At 33.7% G+C, this 21,059-nt stretch overlaps 1 protein-coding gene across 5 annotated transcripts in view; it reads left to right on the top strand.

Moving 5' to 3' along the window:
• LOC143222829 (apoptosis-stimulating of p53 protein 1-like) overlaps positions 1–11,550 on the top strand; it is a 49,225-nt gene extending 37,675 nt beyond the window's left edge. For 2 of the 5 annotated variants that reach the window (XM_076449911.1, XM_076449909.1), the window contains exons 6-11: positions 1,183–1,841; positions 2,781–2,989; positions 3,186–3,319; positions 4,043–4,209; positions 7,270–7,469; positions 10,108–11,550. In XM_076449911.1, coding sequence (XP_076306026.1) covers positions 1,183–1,841; positions 2,781–2,989; positions 3,186–3,319; positions 4,043–4,209; positions 7,270–7,469; positions 10,108–10,143 — 1,405 coding nt within the window. In that variant the 3' untranslated portion in view covers positions 10,144–11,550. The remainder of the gene's footprint in view (positions 1–1,182; positions 1,842–2,780; positions 2,990–3,185; positions 3,320–4,042; positions 4,210–7,269; positions 7,470–10,107) is intronic. The other 3 variants (XR_013012517.1, XM_076449913.1, XM_076449912.1) reach the window with 3 other exon arrangements.
• The last annotated feature ends 9,509 nt before the right edge of the window (positions 11,551–21,059 follow it).

Raw genomic sequence — 21,059 nt, 5'->3', positions numbered from 1 at the left:
GTGAAATTAGTACAGTTATAGTAAGTTAAATATATTTTAGGTTTGTTTTTTAATTTCATGCAAATTACACAAGGACTATCTGCGCTAGCTGTCCCTAATTTAGCAGTGTAAGACTAGAGGGAAGGCAGCTAGTCATCACAAGGACTATCTGCGCCAGTTGTCCCTAATTTAGCAGTGTAAGACTATAGAGAAGGCAGCTAGTCATCACAAAGACTATCTGCGCTAGCTGTCCCTAATTTAACAGTGTAAGACTAGAGGGAAGGCAGCTAGTCATCGCAAGGACTAGCTGTCCCTAATTTAGCAGTGTAAGACTAGAGGGAAATTTGTATAAACTTTTCAAACTCGCCCTTTTCAGTTGATAAAAATTTACACTTTTTAATTTCCCAACATGCGAGCTAGGTTTTTATAAACAAACATTGATAAAAGAATAATGTTAAAAGAAACACGTTTTGTGTTTTTCTAGATGCCTTTCAGAAATAAAACCTTTTGTTCAGTGATAAGGTTATAGCGCTAAAATTCAGCGTTCGATCATCGCGGCGATTACAGCTAATATGGTCCGGCTTGGCCAGATGGTTAAGGCGTTCCACTCGTTCTGTGTGTGGCGAATTCGAATCCCCGTCACACCAAACATGCTCACCCTTTCAGCCTCGGGGGCGTTATAATGTGACAGTCAGTCTCACTATTCGTTGGTACAAAAGTAGCCCAATAGTTGGCGGTGGGTGGTGATGACTAGCTACCTTCCCTCTAGTGTTACACTAAAAAATTAGGAACGACTAACGCAGATAACCCTCGTGTAGCTTTGTGCGAAATTCGAAAACAAACAAACAATACTGTTCATATAGCCTATTGTATGGCTTAATGGCAAAGTAAAACTGATTTTGCATTTTGAATGTTGCTGTTTTTCCTCTTACTATCGTTATTGATATTTAGAAGTAATGAAAGGTCGTTGCCATTTTGTTATTATATTTATAGAATTTACTACCTAAGTTTTAGTTATTCCTTAACTAAACGTGTGTACTGATATGCAATACCACGGTCAAAATTAGTTACTTCTTCGAGTTTTCGTATAACTTTAACGAATATTCTGCAAATCATCAGAATCTTGGATGAAATTGTAGATAGGTTTTCATTTAGTTAGCTTTTGTGTGTGTTTAAAAATGATTATTTTGCTTTAAACTGTAGGTATTTACTCAAGCAACAGACAGCCCAGAGAGTTGGGCGAGTATCCCTAGATAAATATGCCAAAGAAATGAAACACTTGTATCACAACGAACATACATCACGAACATCTCGTTCGAAATCGTATAACGTCAAAGATAATAATTTATCTTCCACCGGTCTTAGCAGTAATTCATTGCTTACGGAACAAGAGCCAAGGCGAGAAAAACTTCCGCTAAAAACAAAACCTCTAACTATTAGAATGCCACCACCAGGCACTGACCATCCATGGTGTAAAGGTCAACAAAATGAAACCATCCAAAGACAAGGCGTAGACGGAATTAGCGAAAGAATTTCACCAAACTGGACGAGTCGTAACGGCCGTGCTAATAATATACCCCAACACACTGTAAACATCGCATCTTCATCTGATCTTAACAGGCACATCCGTAAAAGGAACCGATCCAAGGATCAGTCTAGAAATGGCGTCATGGACATAGGTATGTTGGAAGATCAGGATACGACTGTTAAACAAGTATCTTGGAATCATGAAAACACAAAGATTCCAATTAACATAAACTACCCATTGGACCATCTCAATGGAAACACCATATTAGACTGGGAAACCAATGTACGAACAGATGAGAACAGAGACTCAGTCAATGGTTTAGTAAACGTTAATGGTAGGTGATCAGTTATGTTAATATATATGTTAATGGTAGGTGATCAGTTATGTTAATATATATGTTAATGGTAGGTGATCAGTTATGTTAATATATATGTTAATGGTAGGTGATTATTTCTATTCTGTTTTTATTTTTGACTGAACCGATATTGGATTGACTGTGATTGCGGTAGAATACTGGATATTGGAAATGGTTAGCCGGGTTCAAATCCTTGCAATGCCACAAAATATTCCCACCATTTTAATTAAACTGCGGGTGCGTTATAAGAGTAAAAGTCAGCCTCTTACCGTGAACAGTGGCTAGTAGAATGCTAGTAACTGGTTAACTTCACTCTGATCAGTAGTTCAAAATTAGGGAAACTGGCAGACTGTTTTAGTGGCTTTACCATATATACAAACTTTGGTTGAACCGTAATTAGATTTGGTGCTTTGCCCAAATATAGTATTTTGTTCTTCATTAAGAATTCACGAGTTCAACCCTGAACAACAAAGACACAGCGGTTAGTCTGTGTTATATCTATGTTAAATGGTAAACACTACCATAAGTAGGTGATAAATTTTGTATATAACAAAGTTATTAATATTATTTTTTTTTAATTATGAGGATTTTCTTCCTTATTATATTCGAATAAGCAAAAAAAATTTAATTTTTTCACATTTTATATGGTTTTCAATAAATAGGTTTAAAACGACACCTCAATGTTTTTGTTCTGACTTGTTTTTTAGTTAAAACAAATTATATAATTATTCAAAGGTTTGGACTTTCTGTTTTTGACGCAGTCCTTCCTTATGATTTTACTTATTTAACTTCATTAAAATATAATTATTTTTAATACATATATATAATTAGTATATTATTTGAGTAGTTAGCCTATTTTATAAACTTTTGACTCTAGAATAATAAAATATTATTTCTTTTGTAACCAAACCCCAAAAGGCAGCACTGATACTCTTCTGGATAGACACAACAGACACGGACATCCACACATTCATAATAGCACTGCCTTGCGGAGAGCAAAGAAAGGAAACTTGAAGAAGAATAATTCAGACAAGAAGTGTCGGAAGGTTAGTTTTGATCCTCTAGCCTTATTACTGGACGCTGCACTAGAAGGAGAGTTAGAACTTGTGAAACGAACTGCGAAAGAGGTGAGAAAACGTAGGGTATACAGAAAATGAATAGCGAGTTATTCTCCAGCTTCGTAAGCCTCAACGATTTGAGTATTTAGTATAATTTTGGTCGAGGCAAGTGTTTTTATACTTTATTAAATGTTTAGCTTAATTCTAGGAAGCAGTAGTTCCTTGTAGCGCTTCTTTCACGTAATTTAACTTGATCTTGCATCAGGTACCTAACCCTAGTGCTGCTAATGACGAAGGTATCACAGCTCTTCACAATGCTGTTTGTGCTGGATACTTTGAAATTGTGAAATATCTCGTGGAGTTTGGTTGTGACGTCAACGCTCAAGACAGTGATGGCTGGTGAGTGATAATACCCTATTTTTCCATATATACACACCTACTTCTGATGTGCTTATTTGTACATCCAGTAAATTCTTGTTTAAAAAAAACGCATACTTCTTCCTGACAGTTTTACCTTCTAGTATGCCTCCCCAGGTAGACATGTTGTTTTTTCTATTTTTTTCATCTTTCAAACGCTTTACAAACGACCGTTATTCCTTCATTTCTTGGCGGATTGACTTTTTCTTTACTTAGGCATTTTCAAGACTTTTATGGGGTCAAAGTACAAAAAACACAACAACACATATCTATATATTGGACTCCGGTGCTGTCATATTTATAGCAACCAAAATCAAAGTTGGCACAAATAAATATTTTTATGTGCCCAACATATTAACATGTAAAAAAGTTGTATTTACTCATTTGGCCTTTTGTTAAGAGCTCACAAGAAAACATACTTTTTGGGATTTAGGGTCAATCACTCAAACATATTTGGACAATTTACATCGGATTTCTTACAAATATATTTTATTGCAGGTACTAAGCAGTGATATAAACGCTTTTCGATTTTTCTAGTGTTAAAATTGTCCTTGTTGGGATTGCATTAATCTGTAAATGTTACATGTGTTTAAACAGATTAATAAAAAGTATAGTATACATTTATTATTAAATATAAAATATCTTGACAGAATATTTTAGTAATAAGTGTGCATACTTCTAGTTTCACCATACATGTTTCCACAGGACACCATTACACTGTGCAGCCTCTTGTAACAACCAACAAATAGTGAGGTTCCTAGTGGAGCACGGTGCTTGTGTGTTTGCCACTACACTCAGTGACAACGACACTGCTGCAGAAAAATGTGAGGAGGACGTAGAGGGTTATGATAGCTGTTCCGAATTTCTCTATAGTAAGTTGATATTGTTAATTTGTACTCTGCACACCATGGACACCTTTTCAGCCCTTCTTGCAGGTGAGCATAATAAAAAGCACGATTTGTATATATTAATGTAGTGGCGCCACAAGCGTGTTATTTAGCACTTATTTATTTTGTTCACTGCGAATTTTCAAACATTTAACATGCAAAATTACTACTGATAATTTATGGCCTGAGGATTTTGCCCAATGAACAACATTTGTGAAATGATATTGTTAAACGATGCAACGTCACAGGGTATAAATTATGAAGAAGAAAGCCTGCTGTGTTCTTAATCAAAAGAAAAAACCGTATATCGGATAGCAACGATGTTTGAAACCATTCCCCATTTCAATGTACAATAACATTCTAATCCACAAAATGGAAATTATGGTTACGAAGGATAACCTTCCAAACCAAAACGCCTCTTCAATGAAACTGCGCTTATTTCTTGTTACTCTTAACAATGCAATGAATAAGGCTTGCAAGCCAAACGTTCCAAGCTTTCAGTTACATCTAGAAATTAAAAGCTGTTTTGGTATGTGATTCGACCAAAGAATGTGGAATCGTAATAGTTACATTTCAGCCAATATAGGCCAAGGCTCCCGATGCAACTCCAAAGGACTTCTGCACCTTTGATATAGTTAAACGTAGTCTTGGAAACTGAAGTTTTCTTACCGTGAAGGGTCTGTGAAAAGCATTTCACACTTCAGTATTGAGTAGTGAAGTTAAATCATGACACTAAACTGAACACATTCGGTTGTGGAAAGAGTAGTTCCAAGAATAGCATGAGACCAGAAACATCGTTTTTGCATAATAGGATTAAATTCGATGTAAATGAGATTGAAATATCAAGTGACACTAACGTTATTTGTATGGTTCAATCTGTTACACATTTTAGATATACCATGTAAAAGAAATATTCCATCAACGTAGATGATAACGTAACCTATTTATTAAAAAGGCATAATCAGGAGCGTAATCAGTATTACAAAGATGCGTGCCTTTTGTTCTACAAAAAATAAAAACGGATGATATGTTATGTGACGGAGTTACTAATGTATAATTATTTTAACCCATACCAGCCGTTTTCAAATATGTATTTAATGTTAATGTTTCTTTTAGTTAAATATATGTTTAGAAATGCATGTAACTTATATTGTTAAGCGTTTATTGCGAAAGCCGTACCTATTCTCTAAATTCGTAGAAGACTCTCGAGCGTAAGAATCAACTATGTGTGTGTGTCTATACCAGTATTGTTGGACCAACTGAACTTTCCAAAACCTCGCCTTAAAATGTTTAAATCGCAACACGCGGAGAGAAAGCTTAATAGTGTTGGTTTGCTATAGTCAGTATGCTATAAACCTCGGAAGCTATAATTGTGATAAACGCTTATTGATCGGAAAACTACAGATATTTGACCAGGATAGTTTATAGATCTCGATCATTTTAAATCATTCAACTTCTGAGAATTAACTCCGGATGTTAGTATTTCTTCGAAGACGTTAAATATCTTCCTGGGTGAAAAACGAGCTTATAAGTTATGTTTCCCGCCAAGAGTGTGTGTGTGTGTGTGTGTTTTATCATAGCAAAGCCACATCTGGCTATCTGCTGAGCCCACCGAGAGGAATCGAACCCCTGCTTTTAGCGTTGTAAATCCGTAGACTTACCGCTGTACTAGCGGGGGACCCCACCAAGAGAAGTGTACCTGTGTATTAACACAGAATTAATTCGCTCTCCGTGAACTGTCGATAAAAGATTCAGTTCCCGACCAGACAAAACCTCATTATCGTTGGTAAGTTTGTAAAACTAATGTATATAACCATTATTTGTAATAACCGTTATTATAAATTGTATTTTTTATTATGTATTAAAATATATTGATGTTGAGAATGACAATTCTGTGTATCAATCTTGTTGGCAAATTTTATACATACTGACATTTAATTGACTTCTAAATTAAAATTTCGGGCAATTTTAATTCATTATACATAACATAATAAGTCGGAGATTCATCTGAGATAAATTATAATACCTATAATTACTATAATTATAGTAAAGTGTTTATTTGAAAATAAATCGGAAAACAGTGGGCCTTTAAAACTTTTTTTAGAATAGTGTGGTGGTCGTTTGACCACTTTCCTGGTTACGCTTTAAAAACGGAGACTTTATCAATCCGGAAACACTTGAACTTAATGTTCAGTTTATGTTGTCGTTTTTTATATGTCGTCCAACGTAAGTATAAACACTAACAACGTCTGACATAGTTTAATAAAACTAATTAAAAGGCTGATAATCAAATGGAGGTAGATAGTAATAATAACAACTTTGGATCAAAGTAAACTATGTATTTATAGCTAAACTAAAAATCAGTATGGCCATCAGTGTCCCTAATTAAATACATTTTTGTTTGTTTATGGTTAAGCTCAGTACTATACAATGGACTATTTGTGCTGTGACCATGGCGAGTATCGAAACCCTATTTTCGTCACTGAGCCAGTTGGAAAGCTATGCTTTCTTTACGTATCTACTTGTACAGATAAGTTTTACCACATAATTGACCGTTAACAGCTTGAGTACATTGATTATAGTCATTACATGTTCGTTCTACCAATAATCCGCTTTATCATTGAAGCTTTTTTAACAGGTGTTTTATTATTACGACCTAATGCAAAAAATATCAAGCAGTTCATGTTAAAAACACGAATAAAAAATTAACAGTATTAAAACTTTAATGTTCATCAATCTGTTTAGACGTTTTACTTTCAAATATATGCGATATAAATAAAATATACGTATTCGAGGGTACTTTTTAAAGTAATGCAATTTATTAAAACTAAATAAAATCCAAATACAGCATTTAAAACTACTACTGTTATTTTAGTTATGCCTCTAGTCAACTTGTATCTATTGAATTAACTAAAATAATTGAATTATTTATTGTTGATTTCACACTCGCAATACATTTACAATAAAAAATTGAACTGCAAATATTTAGATTGAAAGCAAGATATGCAACGTTACAAATGAAAATATTTTTCTTCTCTTTCGAAGGTGTTCAGGAAAAACTTGGTATCTTAAATGCAGGTGCTGTATACGCTGTATACGATTATGATGCACAAAATCAGGATGAATTGTCGTTCAAAGATGGCGACACGATCATCGTGCTGAGAAAAGGAGATGAACAGGAGAGGGAATGGTGGTGGTGTCGTCATAACGATAGAGAAGGTTATGTTCCTAGAAATCTCCTAGGCGTAAGTGAAATATCAGGATACATGTATATTTATATGTATGCTCTTTCTAGTTAAAATCTAGGGTTTGGTTTATTTTAAAATCAAATTTAAACTTTGATTAACCAAAACTATTCTGGCGGAAGACTTTCGAAACGTCGCTCTCTACACTTTTGTCTCCACAACAGGCAGTTGCCGTCCATTCTACAAAGTTTCATCATGAATACTCTGCCTAAACAATCTATCAAAGAATATTTAAATCCTAGTATTTAATATCCCACACACAGAGACACACACAATCCCCTATAACTAATAAAGTTACTTTAAATCATCTGATAATAATCATTTAACTATTCTCATAGCAGACTGGTATTAAACGGTAATATATTAATAAGTGCTAACTTATCATGAAAAGAACGTGACAGTATTAAGTGGAAATTTCATAGCTTTGTTGTACGACGAATACACTACGACTTAGTTACTGAAGTTAGCATTATTAACCTAATACCCCAAGTGACTCAGTGATGTATGACTGAGTTCGGGACGAGTTCTGACTGTTTTCTCCGGTGCTACCTTTGCCTCGCTCATGAATATTAATTATGACCAACTTCACTCCTTTACCCAAAAAGAGTCAAAATAAAACAAAAAAAAACAGCTAAATTCAATAACCTTCCACGAAAGGGGACGAAGAGGAACCACAACGTTCCTGAACACCCCAGTTGGAGAGAGAATTCTTCTGATTTCTCTCTCTTTCTCTCTAAACTAAACCCCTGCCATGTTAGTTTGCGTTTTGATGTATGACTTAATTTTTTTTTAATTCAAGAGTCAGTTTAAGGTGTTAATGCTTAAACTTATGAAGCTGTCCACTTTTTTTTTTTGGGGGGGTGATTACTTACTTTCTTGGTGATTAAGAAATTGCATTGGCAGTATATTTAAATTTGTGCTATATTAAATACAGATTTTGACTTTAACAAGTAGTGTTAAAATACGGTTAAAATAGCACAATATTATGACGATTTGAGCAAATGCTCTTCGTCAAGCATTTACACTGCCAAGCCCATACGAAAAATATTTGAAAGGGGTCACTAATTTGTGAGGTTAAAAACCTACATATACTGTGCAAAGCGCAATCATCATGTAAAACGATGCTACGAGGATCTGTGAGCATGCCCCCCAGAAAATTTGTAAAAACTTGGTGCTGTGAGGTTAAATCTGGAAACAATTTTGCATCACATATATAACTTAAACAATTGCGTGACTGCTCATATAAAATCCACAAACGTCTAACAAAACGTCAATATATCAACAAATATAAGCATATTTTATTAAATCATAAAAATAGGGGGTTCGAAAGAACTCCTCCTCTTTTGTACGTGTATGACTTTTCAACAGGTACAAATGTTGTGGATTTAATCCCGTTTTACTTCACCATATAGTAAACTAAATTAATTTAGATATATGAAGAATGTTATGATACTTGATCAGATTCATTATTCAATACTCTACAGTTTTTGAAGAGTATAAATGGTATATAAGCATATACACACACAGAGAAATAGCGCTTGACAGTAGTGTTAAAGGCAACAATATTAAAAACATTTAACGTCGCAACGTAAATGCTAACACCATAGAATATAACTGATTGAATACCAACAGAACTAAGATTTATTATAAGAATCACGTTATTTGAAACCTTTTTTTTTTCTGCTCGCATTCCTCTAAACTTGTCCCTTTATTTTTTGTCTTTCACAATCACTGCCCAAGAAGTCGCTTGTGAGATCATAAAACTAATCAGTTAGGCTGGACGAAGAGAGACAAAAAATTATCTGAAATTCTATTTATATATGCAGTATGATGTTATAAAATTTATATCGTAAACCATTAACACTCCTACGAAAAGACGTTTCTAGTCCTGATTTCTCCAAGCCCGTTCCCCTGGCTGTGGTTTCGCTAGATAGTAGATAGGGACAGTGGGAATCTCGTTAATCCATTCATTAATGGATTTAAATGGCAATTTCATTTAAATACAAAATTATTAGCCTAATATTAATAATCTTTCAAGTTGCTCTGGGGCCTATTAGGCCCCACTTTTCGTAGGAGTGTTAAAGCTGCTCAAGTAACGAAAACTAACATATCTCAATTTGTTATGCCCCCCACACATTTTTCTTAATTTGTTGATTGTGGATTCAAAATCAGAACCATCGGAAACGTGAAAAGTCAGCATTTCAATTCTAACTCTTATCTCTTCCTACAAGTCACTGCTCTGGAAACTTTTGGCTTGATCACCAGAATTCATGAGGTCATTTTGTGATGTCGCACAAACAAGCGACCTATAGAGCGTCAAACAAAGTGTATTATGGAGATACGATTACGTTCCTCTTAATGTAATCTGTACAGGACCCACAAAGGTCTATTAATAATTACTATCAGTTATATAATGCCACAAAATAATCGATTGAAATAAATCATACTAGTTATAAATGTAATATTTTGCTCACAGATAGCAATACTATCATTTTATAATGCACTGACATCGTAGATAATGTTTATTTATATGGTTTTATTTTTTAAAGCAATTGTTCATTTTGGGAGTTCTTTGTTGGAAAAAAATTTTCACTGGCTTAAGTATGCTTAGATAAATACTTGATGTTAATTTTTCCAGCTATATCCAAGAGTGGCAGCAAAACGTGTTACTTAAGAGCAACGAGCCTAATATGATGAAACGACTTTATTCAGATGAATCTCTTGCAGTCTCGAACGACACGAGATTACAGGAAGTAATCATAACACGTCATAGCAACAGGTGCCACTGTCTTCTCTACTCAGAGAAGTTTTGTTGGAAATAGTAGTTTTATAGTAACTTGGTTGTTTTTGTTTGCTACTTTTGTATGAACACAATGGATTTAACTATGACGTACATGTTTTCTTTGAAGGTGTTGTAAATATCTGTAAAATACAATTTTTTATAAGCCGTTAACATTTTTCTCTGTCCATCTCTCATAAATGAACTTTCATTAAAAGATCTGTATAATTAACGAATTACGGTTGTATATGCTACATAGGGCTACATGAACGTAATATTTAAATATATGTCCTTTTGTATATAGACTCGTCTATTCTCCAGCTCAGACGATATGGACAGGTTGTGAAGGAACTTGTAATGTTGTCTATCGTGCATTACACGAAAGACCAATGTTATCCGTCCACTACTTCGAATTTCCGAGTTTAGCAGTTATAAAAAAAAATGTCAGTTAAGGCAGGAGTTAGAAATTTAAATTTTACAGCTTGTTACTGAGCGTTAACTGTATGAAAAGTGTTAATAAGTTGACAGTATCGTAAGGTAATCTTCCCTTACTCTCCATACTAATAAAAGGTTTACGTTTTCACGTGTTGAGGCATATCCTTGTACATTCTTAGGAGCAGGTCTATCGTTATTTCAAACAGTGTCCAGTATCAAATTTTAAAAGCAAACCCTTTCCTATTTTTAATAGCATATTTTTTCTCGCGTGTTACGAAAGTTTACGTTCGACTCCATGGAAAGTTCTAATTTGTGCATAACTTATAAAACAAACAATCCCGCATACTGTAACACATGAATTTAACTACATATGGTGTGGAGTACACGACTCTGAACGCAGTAGTTGTAAGACGTTTAGTTCGCAACCTAAACATTAGGAACAGAGCTCAGTAATAATGTTAATGAGTAATATAAGGTTTTTTTTCGGTTTACAGACTTAAGTTTTCTGTCGTGTTAGCTTACTGTTCCTAACACTAATTCGAGTACCATAACATTAACTGTCTCAATTATAAATAGATTGGCAAATTGAAACACCTGAAAAGCATATCACGTGAAAGTTTGTTTTCCCAAATTCATACCACTTTTGTGATACCAGTTTTATTTTTAATTCTGTTTGTTTGTTCTTACAATCATAATTCCTAATTAGGTTCACATTAAAGAACGCTCTTGCATTTTATACATAGCTAGTAAAGTCGCATGGTTTTGCACTTATACATAAGCATTGGTGTCTCAATGTTAAACCTGTGAAGCACATATCTGTAGAAATTATTTTTGTTTCATTTGAATAAATTTTTATTGTCAAACGTCTAGAGGGTGTATTTATTTGTCAATAATTCAAGTCATTTGATAACTGTTCTTGTGATAAAATATGTCATCTATAACATTATTCTTCTAATATTTCAATGAAAATATAAATTCGCTTACTATCTTACATCCGCAAACTACAACAGAAGTTAACACATCTTTTCACAACTTTAATGTTGGTTATTTAATTAAACTCATAACGGTTTAAAAAGTCAAATATCACTAATCTTTCGTTATTATTATTCATCTGTCTTTACGTGTCTCATTAACCTTGCTTGTTTCTCGATATTTACCCTCTTTTGGTTTGAAGTGATTTTGAAAACTTATAGTAAACGTTTTTGTAATATGTCGTGGTCTCTAGTTGATTTGTTGTACCACATATGTTTGACACATTTTTATACAAGTCATGCGAGTTGTATAAAATGAAAACCAAACCAAATTAGACTAAAACCCATATACATGCGCCTAGTTTGAACCGAAAGTTTTGTATCTTCGGAATTCAGCTTTATGGTTAGTCAATTATTAAGGAACTTCATTCACCATTAAAATGTTTATTTTTTATTACTGTTAATGTATACGTGATAGTTCTGCTCTCAGTCCCTAATTTGGAACTAATAGAACTATATGTATATTACTAAACGTTTCCTTCCTGATTCCAAATAGATAATCATATCATAATTTACATTTTATTGTAATTATTATCGATTCTAACGTGACACCACGTTTGAAATTATGATGATTAATGCCATTTGTATTTTTTACCTATATAAGTTTGATGTTGATAGAAATTTATCACCCGTTAAACGTTTGGAAGAACAAGTATCGTGGAAGAAAACCATTGAATACGTCTATACTCATACAATGTTTCAAAATTTTAGTATAACTTTTAAACGAGTAGAATGCACTCAACTTTAAACTATGCTAATCCTGCTCTTCAAGTGTTCCCGCACACGTACGTAAACTTGATCCCTGACTTATCACAATCATTTACACACTTGGCTGACTCAGTATTAAGTTTGTCATTTTAATAGATATGGAGATGGTGGTGGTGTAATTGGCTTCCTTGTGTTAATAATGCTGAATTTTTTTCACTGAAGGAAAGTAATTCATATTTATTAGTGGACTTTTATGACTCTTGTTTTAATACCTGAGGATGGACTTGTTTGAAGCTCAAATGACTGAGTGTTTTAAATAACAGTATAAGCGTAGCTACTTCTGGGAAATGGAAGTTGTATTGTATAGCCTGTTTTAAGGAATGGGACACAGGATTAATAATTAGTTATTTATATACATTAATGTATGGAAAACGAAATATTTTTTTTTTTATATTTTAGTATAATCATATCGTATATTTCTTCTTGATGTATAATATACAAGTTATGCTCATAATCTTAGGAATACATGTAAGGTTAACAAAACGAATTGAAGACAAAAAATACGAAACCATGTAAACTGAGAACTTTCGAAAGATGGACCTTTCTTATAAAAATCTGATCGGTATGACCAAGTGGTTAGGGCACTCGACTCACAGTTCGAGGGTCGTGGGTTCGAATCCCCGTCTCACCAAACATGATCGTTCTTTCAGTCGTGAAATGTTATAAGGTGACGATCAATCCCACTACTCGTTGGAAAAATAGACGAGAGAAGGCAGCTAGGCATCACTACCTACTACCAACTCTTGGGCTACTATCAGTGCTAAATTAGAGACAGCTAGCTCAGATAGCCCTCGTGTTGCTTTTCGCGAAATTCAAACCAAACCGGTAACTTTAGTTGGTTACTCAACAGGGACAACTCTAACTGCGTTAAATTTATGTGCCAAAATTATAATTCACAATAAAATTAGGAATTATAATAAATTTGTATTAAGTAATTAATTGCTAAACTTATAAAACATAAATATGTTTAGACATATTACACAAATTTATCACTGCTGTTATTAATAATCTTTATGTAACCTTATTTTTCTGAAATTTATTAAAACTGAAAAATTGTATTTGAAATATTACAGAATTTCTTTGGAACATACATTACAACTGACAGTGATCGTATATATCAGAATTATGATAATAAAATAAAAGAAATATGGTTTTCAGAATTTATCGAGATTTACCACCAATGAAAACCTTTTTTTTTATTTAAGAACAGTGTGTCAGATAGAGCGGCAATGTTTATAATCATCACTCGTCAATAAGTTCCTTCGATATTAATCAAAACGGTGATTAGAATATTGTTTTCTGGATTCCACACCTGTATGTATTATAGAAGGTATTTTTATGAGTCAAAACATGTTGTTTAATGCATCTTAATAACCGAAGTGTTTATATAAAATTGAGAGTAGAATATGAACCACTTTTTCTTGATACATCAAAACATAATGGTAATGGCATGTTTCAATGTGAGCTGAACTACAAAAAGATGTGTAAATATTTACTATTTTACATGAGATAGCTTCATTCCAGGGTATTTTAAAACAAATTATAAGGTATTATTTAATTATGCTTGTAATATCACTAGCACGTTTGGAAATTGTGACTAACCAAGGGCTGTCATCAGAGCGTAAACTACAAGTCAGTTCAACGCAATAAAGAGATGTGTAGATTCTAAGAAATGTTCATTTAAATAACAAACTACACGAGAAGTGAAGTGGACACTAAGCAAATAGTACTTATACAGTGAACACTGATTTATAGTGTAACATTAATTACTAAGGAATAAAATTACGAGTAACAGACACTTGTAATCTATAAGGAATAGCTAGTTAGCAGTATTAGGTATATAGTTGTCCTATTCCCGCTGATAAATTCACTGGGGAACACTCATTTTGTTGCATTTAAAAAAAGACCTTTCTATAGTCAATTTGAGTGTGTTGATTTCAAATCTGAAGTCGGTTTTTTGTCTGCAAGCTACAGATTTTATGCAATTTGACATTTTTATTCATTTTTTAATTTTTCGTTATTGTAGGAAATTATAGGAATAGCTTATCAATTTGTTTGTGTATTTTATTCATGTAGGAATTTGCGTTTGTAACTTTTGCGTTTGTACACTTCATCTGGACAATCTCGTTTAATGCTCCAGCAGTAGTCAGCCATCATACTTTTGTCCCAGCGCCCTTGGAAGCGTTCTTCCATGACCTTTAGGTCTTGGTGGAATCGTTCTCCTTGTTCGTCACTCACAGCCCCCCAGGTTGTCAGGGAACTTATCAAGGTGGCTGTTCAAAAAATGAAGCTTGATGCTCATGTTGCACCCGAGATCACGAAAAGCGAGGAGCATTCTGTTCACAAGTTCACTGTAGTTCTCCGCCTTATTGTTTCCAAGGAAGTTCTGAACGACTGCCACAAAGGATAACCATGCTGCCTTTTCTAAAGCGGTCATCTTAGCAACAAACTGATCATCACGAATTAGGGTTCGAATCTGTGGGCCATCAAACACGCCTGCTTTGATCTTCTCAAATGATAACCCTGGTAAAGCTGTGATGATGTGTTGGAAACATTCACCTTCGGTTTCCAGTGTCTTGACAAATTGCTTCATCAAACCTAATTTGATGTGAAGAGGAGGAAAGATGATCTTATCTCTGCTTACAATTGGGTCTTGTATGATATTTGGCATGCCTGCTTCAAGGGTGTCACGAATAGGCCAGTCCTTCTGGACCCAATGTCTGTCTCGTGCTCGGCTGTCCCACATACAGAGGAAACATGGAAACTTGGTGAAACCTTTCTGTTGTCCAAGAAGAAAGTTGACAATCTTTAAGTCTACACAAATGATCCAATTGTGCTCATGATATTTTAATAAGTCCATGACCATTCTCATATCATCATAGTCTTCCCGCAAATGCACTGAGTGACCGACAGGTACTGCTCCATAAACATTCCCATTATGTAAAAGAACACACTTTAGACTGCGTTTTGAACTGTCTAAAAAAAGAGTCTCCATTCAGCAGGACTATAGTAAGGTACACCCAGTTCTTTGAGAAGCCTTTGGATGTCATGGCAGTAAACAAACTGTCTGTCTTCTGAAAAGAAGGTCACTAAAAGCTGGTCACGCTTTCTGAAATATGATACTTTAACAGAGTGATCAACAAGATTTCTGCCTTATAATCTTGATGCCAAAAGCTCTGCTGCTTTCTTTGAAAGACCTAAATCCCGCACTAAATCATTCAGTTCAGCCTGGGGAAGAGGCTTGGGGACGGGGAAAGGTTCAGTGTCTGAAGAACAGTTCTCCGATTGTGTACACTTTTCTGACAATTCACTGTCACAACTGTCTTGTTCGCTTGTATCATGTCCAATGTCTTTATCATCCAATGAAGGCAAGCCTTTGAAAACTGGAACAGGAACTTCTTCGGAGTGCGGAGCAGGCCGAATAGCTGAGGGAATGTTTGGATACGTAATCTTATGTCGTATTTTCTTCCCAACACCCGTTGTGTTTACCATGCAGAAATAACAGTCAGTTACATGGTTGGTGGGTTCGCGCCAAATCATTGGAACACCAAAAGGCAGACCATTGCGTTTTCCTTTGGTCCAGACTCGAAGCATTTCCTCACAATTGTGGCACACAACATGAGGAACCCATTGCTTGTCTTGATCACCAAGATGAACTTCAAAATATGCCTTGTAGGCACGCTTGACGAACGAGGATATGTTACGTCTCTGACGATTGAGTGTGTAGCATCCACATATGTAGCAGAAGGCATCAGGCTTGTTTCTGCAATGATATTTATTTTTGGAAGCCGTGTTTGATCTGAAACAAAAGAAGAATGATCAAAATATTAGAAGCTATCTATATATATGGACGTGAAAATGCTTATACATGGTTTACGCAAGTTCACATTTGTACAATTTCATTAACCTCAAATTGCATACAAACTAGAGCTTGTAGAGAAAAACTAATTTCAGATTTGAAATCAGCGCCTAAAACTCCTTCAGAATCAGTTAAAATATCCAATGCAACTCAAAGTTACTGAAAAAGTGTTCCCCAGTGTTATATATCAAACGCTTACGTTCCACTTCAACCACTTGTTGAATCCACACTTGTATACAATACCTACATACTTTTGAGTAAAGAGAAGATCAACACTAAACACACCGTACAAAGTACAGAATTAAGTTTGTCATTATACCAACTCGTAAGTCAGGACATACGTAGTTATAGTTACGCCAGTGGCTTAGGCCGTCTGAGAGAAAAGACTGTACACCATGCTGTTATTAAAGTGTAATGTATTATGCAACTCGTACATGTATTTTAGTTGTGACAAAACTTCTAAGGCTTTGCTACCCTCCATAATACATGTTAAGAGACATACTGTCATTCTTGTGACGCACCCACAGTATTGAATAGGAAAATATCTTATCATATGGCATGGGTTCGAACCCGGTTAGCTAGCTCCGAAATCCAAAACCGTACCTGAATTTATATATTTCTATATGGTTAACCCGTACCGCACATATTTAAGAACGTGATAAGAGAGATTTTAAATAATGGTTTATTATTTGCTATCAGACGCCTGTAAAACAAATAAAGAAATACTGATTGATTTGTTCCTTCAAATAATACGACTGATGGGTCATACAAGATATATTGGGCAAATTAACAAATTTTAAACAATTAAAATGAAACATTTCTAAGCGTTATTGTAAATAATATTGACATATATTACCAAGCGTGCAAAATCCAGTTGTGTAAAATGTTTCATAGATTTTGTACGTATTTTAATTTTAGGTTAAAAATAAAATATCTTGCATCCAAACATCTAATCTTATATATTAATTTTAAATGTCCTAGACAGAATTTTAAGTACTTTGGATAAATCGTTAGATGGCTACATAGATGAATAAAATAAGTAAACTTGATAACTAAAATTAATTAAAGCATAAGATCATGTTATCGGTCAACGCGGCCACTCTTCATACTTAAAATATAATAGTGATAATCAAATCCCAAATTAGATTACAAAGCAGTAGACCAAGAATTGGCGGTGGGTACTGTTGACTAGTTACCTTCCTTGCAGAATGTCATGTAAGTTCTAAACAAATACAAACAGTATGAGCCAGAAGGAAATTAATGTAATAAAAATATTAGACATATTTTGTTCAACATTATCATGAAATATCGGTACTAAATTCTAATAAAGATTTATTAATAGAAACTATGGAACTAATAATGACTTGTATTAAGAAACTTTAAGAAATTAATTGATCACAAAGTCATTTACTGAGATTTTCTAATTTTAGTAGAAAATATTGAACATGAATGAATAATTATTTTACAAAAATAAAATTATTACTAGCTGAAAACGTTTTCTACCGTCCACGTGGCTAGGGCCTTAGACTCCCCATTTGAGGATCAGGGGTTCGAATCCATGTAACACCAAACATGCTCGTCCTTCACCCGTGGAAGCATAATTATGTCAATTCTTGGTCAATCCAATTATTCATTGTTAAAAGTAAAACCCAAGAGTTGGCGGTGGGTGACGATGATTAGCTGCCTTATACTGGTAAATTACGGACGGTTATCACGAAATTCAAAAACAAACGTTTTCTACACAACAGTGTGAATATGATCCCAACCCAAATACATTGTCTTTTTATTTATTTGCCGGTTTGTTTGTTTTTTATATTAAATTGGTTACAGTATCCAATAATTGTTATTTAATCCAAAACATCATTATATTAATAACGTCGCTAACTGAGTCAATATTTATGGAAACTCGAAATGTTTGAATAAAGAAGCTGATTGAACGATAAAATAACAGAAATTAAACAAAATCGTCCGAGAGACCAGAAAGTAGTTTGTTTCTTCCTACAAACTAACAAAAGCTAATATTACATATTAAACCAAGTGGCAAAATGCATTTTTGATTTTCTTAGTTTCAAGTTATTTTTATTTAAACTATAGTTATCAATTTTTTTTCCATATACTATCGTAAGTTATGTGTGTGTAAATTTACTTTTGATATTATTATTTGAACCGACTGCAAAAATTTTAACCTTCATCGATTATATTTATTTAGTTATTTGTATACAATCTAGATGGCGATATGTTTGATAAAAATGTATAATTATTTAATTCTTTTTATATATTTTTAATATCTTCACACAATAGAATTAAAGTAGCTTATTGTTTAAGCTTGATAAACTCCAACTTGATTATTCTAAAAGCAATAAGGTTGGTTCTATTAAATAGCAAGCAGCCATGAAAGTATAAATTATTACAGATATTACAAGCAATAAAACAAATTTTGAAAACATTAAGTATGATGTAAAGATGGCAATGCTAACACAGGAGACAAACAAGGTGGAGATGGATACACAAAGCCACATAAAAGTCACTACATAAGTAGCCACATCGTTCCGAGAAATGTTGAATTTCGGTCATATTCACGTTTGAATAAAATTATTTGAACTGAATAGTATATAGTCTTCCAGTAGCTGTAACCTTGTAAGATTTACTCAGTACTTACTGTCCACTTATATTGAATTTTTTATACGTTTTTATGTATTCATCTTTATCTTGTTTCTGTACCTTTTGCTGATACCATCACTACATCAAACTTAATTTTTGCATTTTTTTTCTTTACTTGTTCCACTTTTTAAAAACAATTTCATTAAAGTAGGTTGGTAAGTAAACTTTTGTTTTATTTTAATAATTCATAATAATTTGAATATTGTCAATATAATATCAGTTTTGTCAATTTATCTAATCATGGATTACAGTGAGGGTCAGTGGAGGTGTAATGGTACCTCCAGAACGGTACAAGTACCCCGGAACGCGGGGCTGATGTTAACGAGTTAAGAAACTAGTGCTTTTAAACTCAGACATCAATAATATGTGGGCAGATCTAACAGATGCATAAATATTTAATCTCCTTGATACCTTTAATATTAATTTAGATTTTTCTTTACTTATTTATTTATTTGTACTGAAATTGTTTGTGCAGATATCATGTAGGGGCAATAAAAAATCAATAAACGTTCGTTACACGATAAATTTACGATGCCATCTAACGACAAGAAATGAAACTGTTATTTATGAAATATGGAAAACAATCTTATAAACTGAACTCACTCACTAGTAGTTGTTGTTTTGAATTAAGCACAAAGCTACACAATGGGCTATCTGTGCTCTGCCCACAACGGGTATCGAAACCCGGATTTTAGCGTTGTAAGTCCGCAGACATACCGCTGAGCCACTGAGGGGCCACTCACTAGTAAGTAGATATTTTTCCTTTTTTATTATTTCTAAAAATAATATGTATAATAGAAGAATAGGATAATATTACAGTTATACAATATGTTAAAACCTCGATAATGGTAGTTAGGTGCTCAAACAAAACTGTAACTCAACTTCATCAGTTATTTGTAAGCATTATAGATTGAAGAATTCGGCAGTCATTTATTTTCTCAGCTCACTACCGTGTATCACGCTTAGTAACAACCTGTTCCAAAGTGTTCTTAAAATGCTTTTCTCTGGTACTAAAGTCATTACAAAAAGTTCACTGGTATTTTGGCTGTCATGGGGGAAGAAAAAAGAAATCGAACGCTTTGGCTCCTTCTGCTAGACCCCAGTTCTTCACTTTAGCAATACTTTTCACTGATATTGGAAGTCTCAAAGGCTGTGAAACCCTCGGTAATGGCAATTAGGTGCTCAGATCGGCTACAACTCAAATTTAGCATATTGTTAAGCATCATATAATAACTGATTGAATGCGAGAGCTGTTATTTTTGGTCCATTCCTACATAATAAGCACTACAATGTTTAGTGATACCAAGTAGCATAATTACTCTTATTTGAAAGAAAATAAAAAGTTGTTTAATGTATAAAAGGAAACCTAGTAGTAATAGATAATTGAGCATGCGTATTTACACTTACGTGAAATCTTTTTAGGAAAGCAGTTGCTGTAAAAATTCACTTAAGGAATATAAGCATGTAATAGAGAGGAAAAAAATGTATAATAGCTTACTTATTTTATAATGAAACAATAAATAAATAAGATGAATTCAATAGATAAAATAATATCTATTTTATTTCACTGTTATTTCTTTGCTTCTGGATCTGGAAATGACATCTCATCTGAGGAGCAGAAGTTCATATTTTGAGTAATCTCCTAAATAAACACAGTTTAGAACATAAATTCTTTATTTCCGTCTTTCAAAGTGACAAAAAAATTAATCCTCCGAGAGATTCTGTGATAAAATACTCAGTAAATATACATTAGTTCATAGCGGCATGTGACCGGATGTTACGCAATTGTTGCGTTCGTTGCCGAAGGCAAATACATTTGAAAAGCAGATTTTCTCTGAAGCGACATTCTGTAATTCGGTTTAAAATTTCGGACAAGTTAAGAGCCACTACTTGAGGTTATTCTCCATTTAGTTATTTCCTGTGCAAAAAGCAAGTTGTAGAAATACAGAACAACCACTTTACAGAAAATTGTTAGAATTGGCAATTAAATTGAAAAAAAAATAATCAAAACGCAATTAACTGTTTGGAAATTTTGCTATTGAAAATATATTTCTAAA

This window comes from Tachypleus tridentatus, chromosome 8, assembly GCF_004210375.1.
Source record: "Tachypleus tridentatus isolate NWPU-2018 chromosome 8, ASM421037v1, whole genome shotgun sequence".
Lineage (NCBI taxonomy): Eukaryota > Metazoa > Arthropoda > Merostomata > Xiphosura > Limulidae > Tachypleus > Tachypleus tridentatus.
This window is presented reverse-complemented; position numbering and strand designations above follow the sequence as displayed.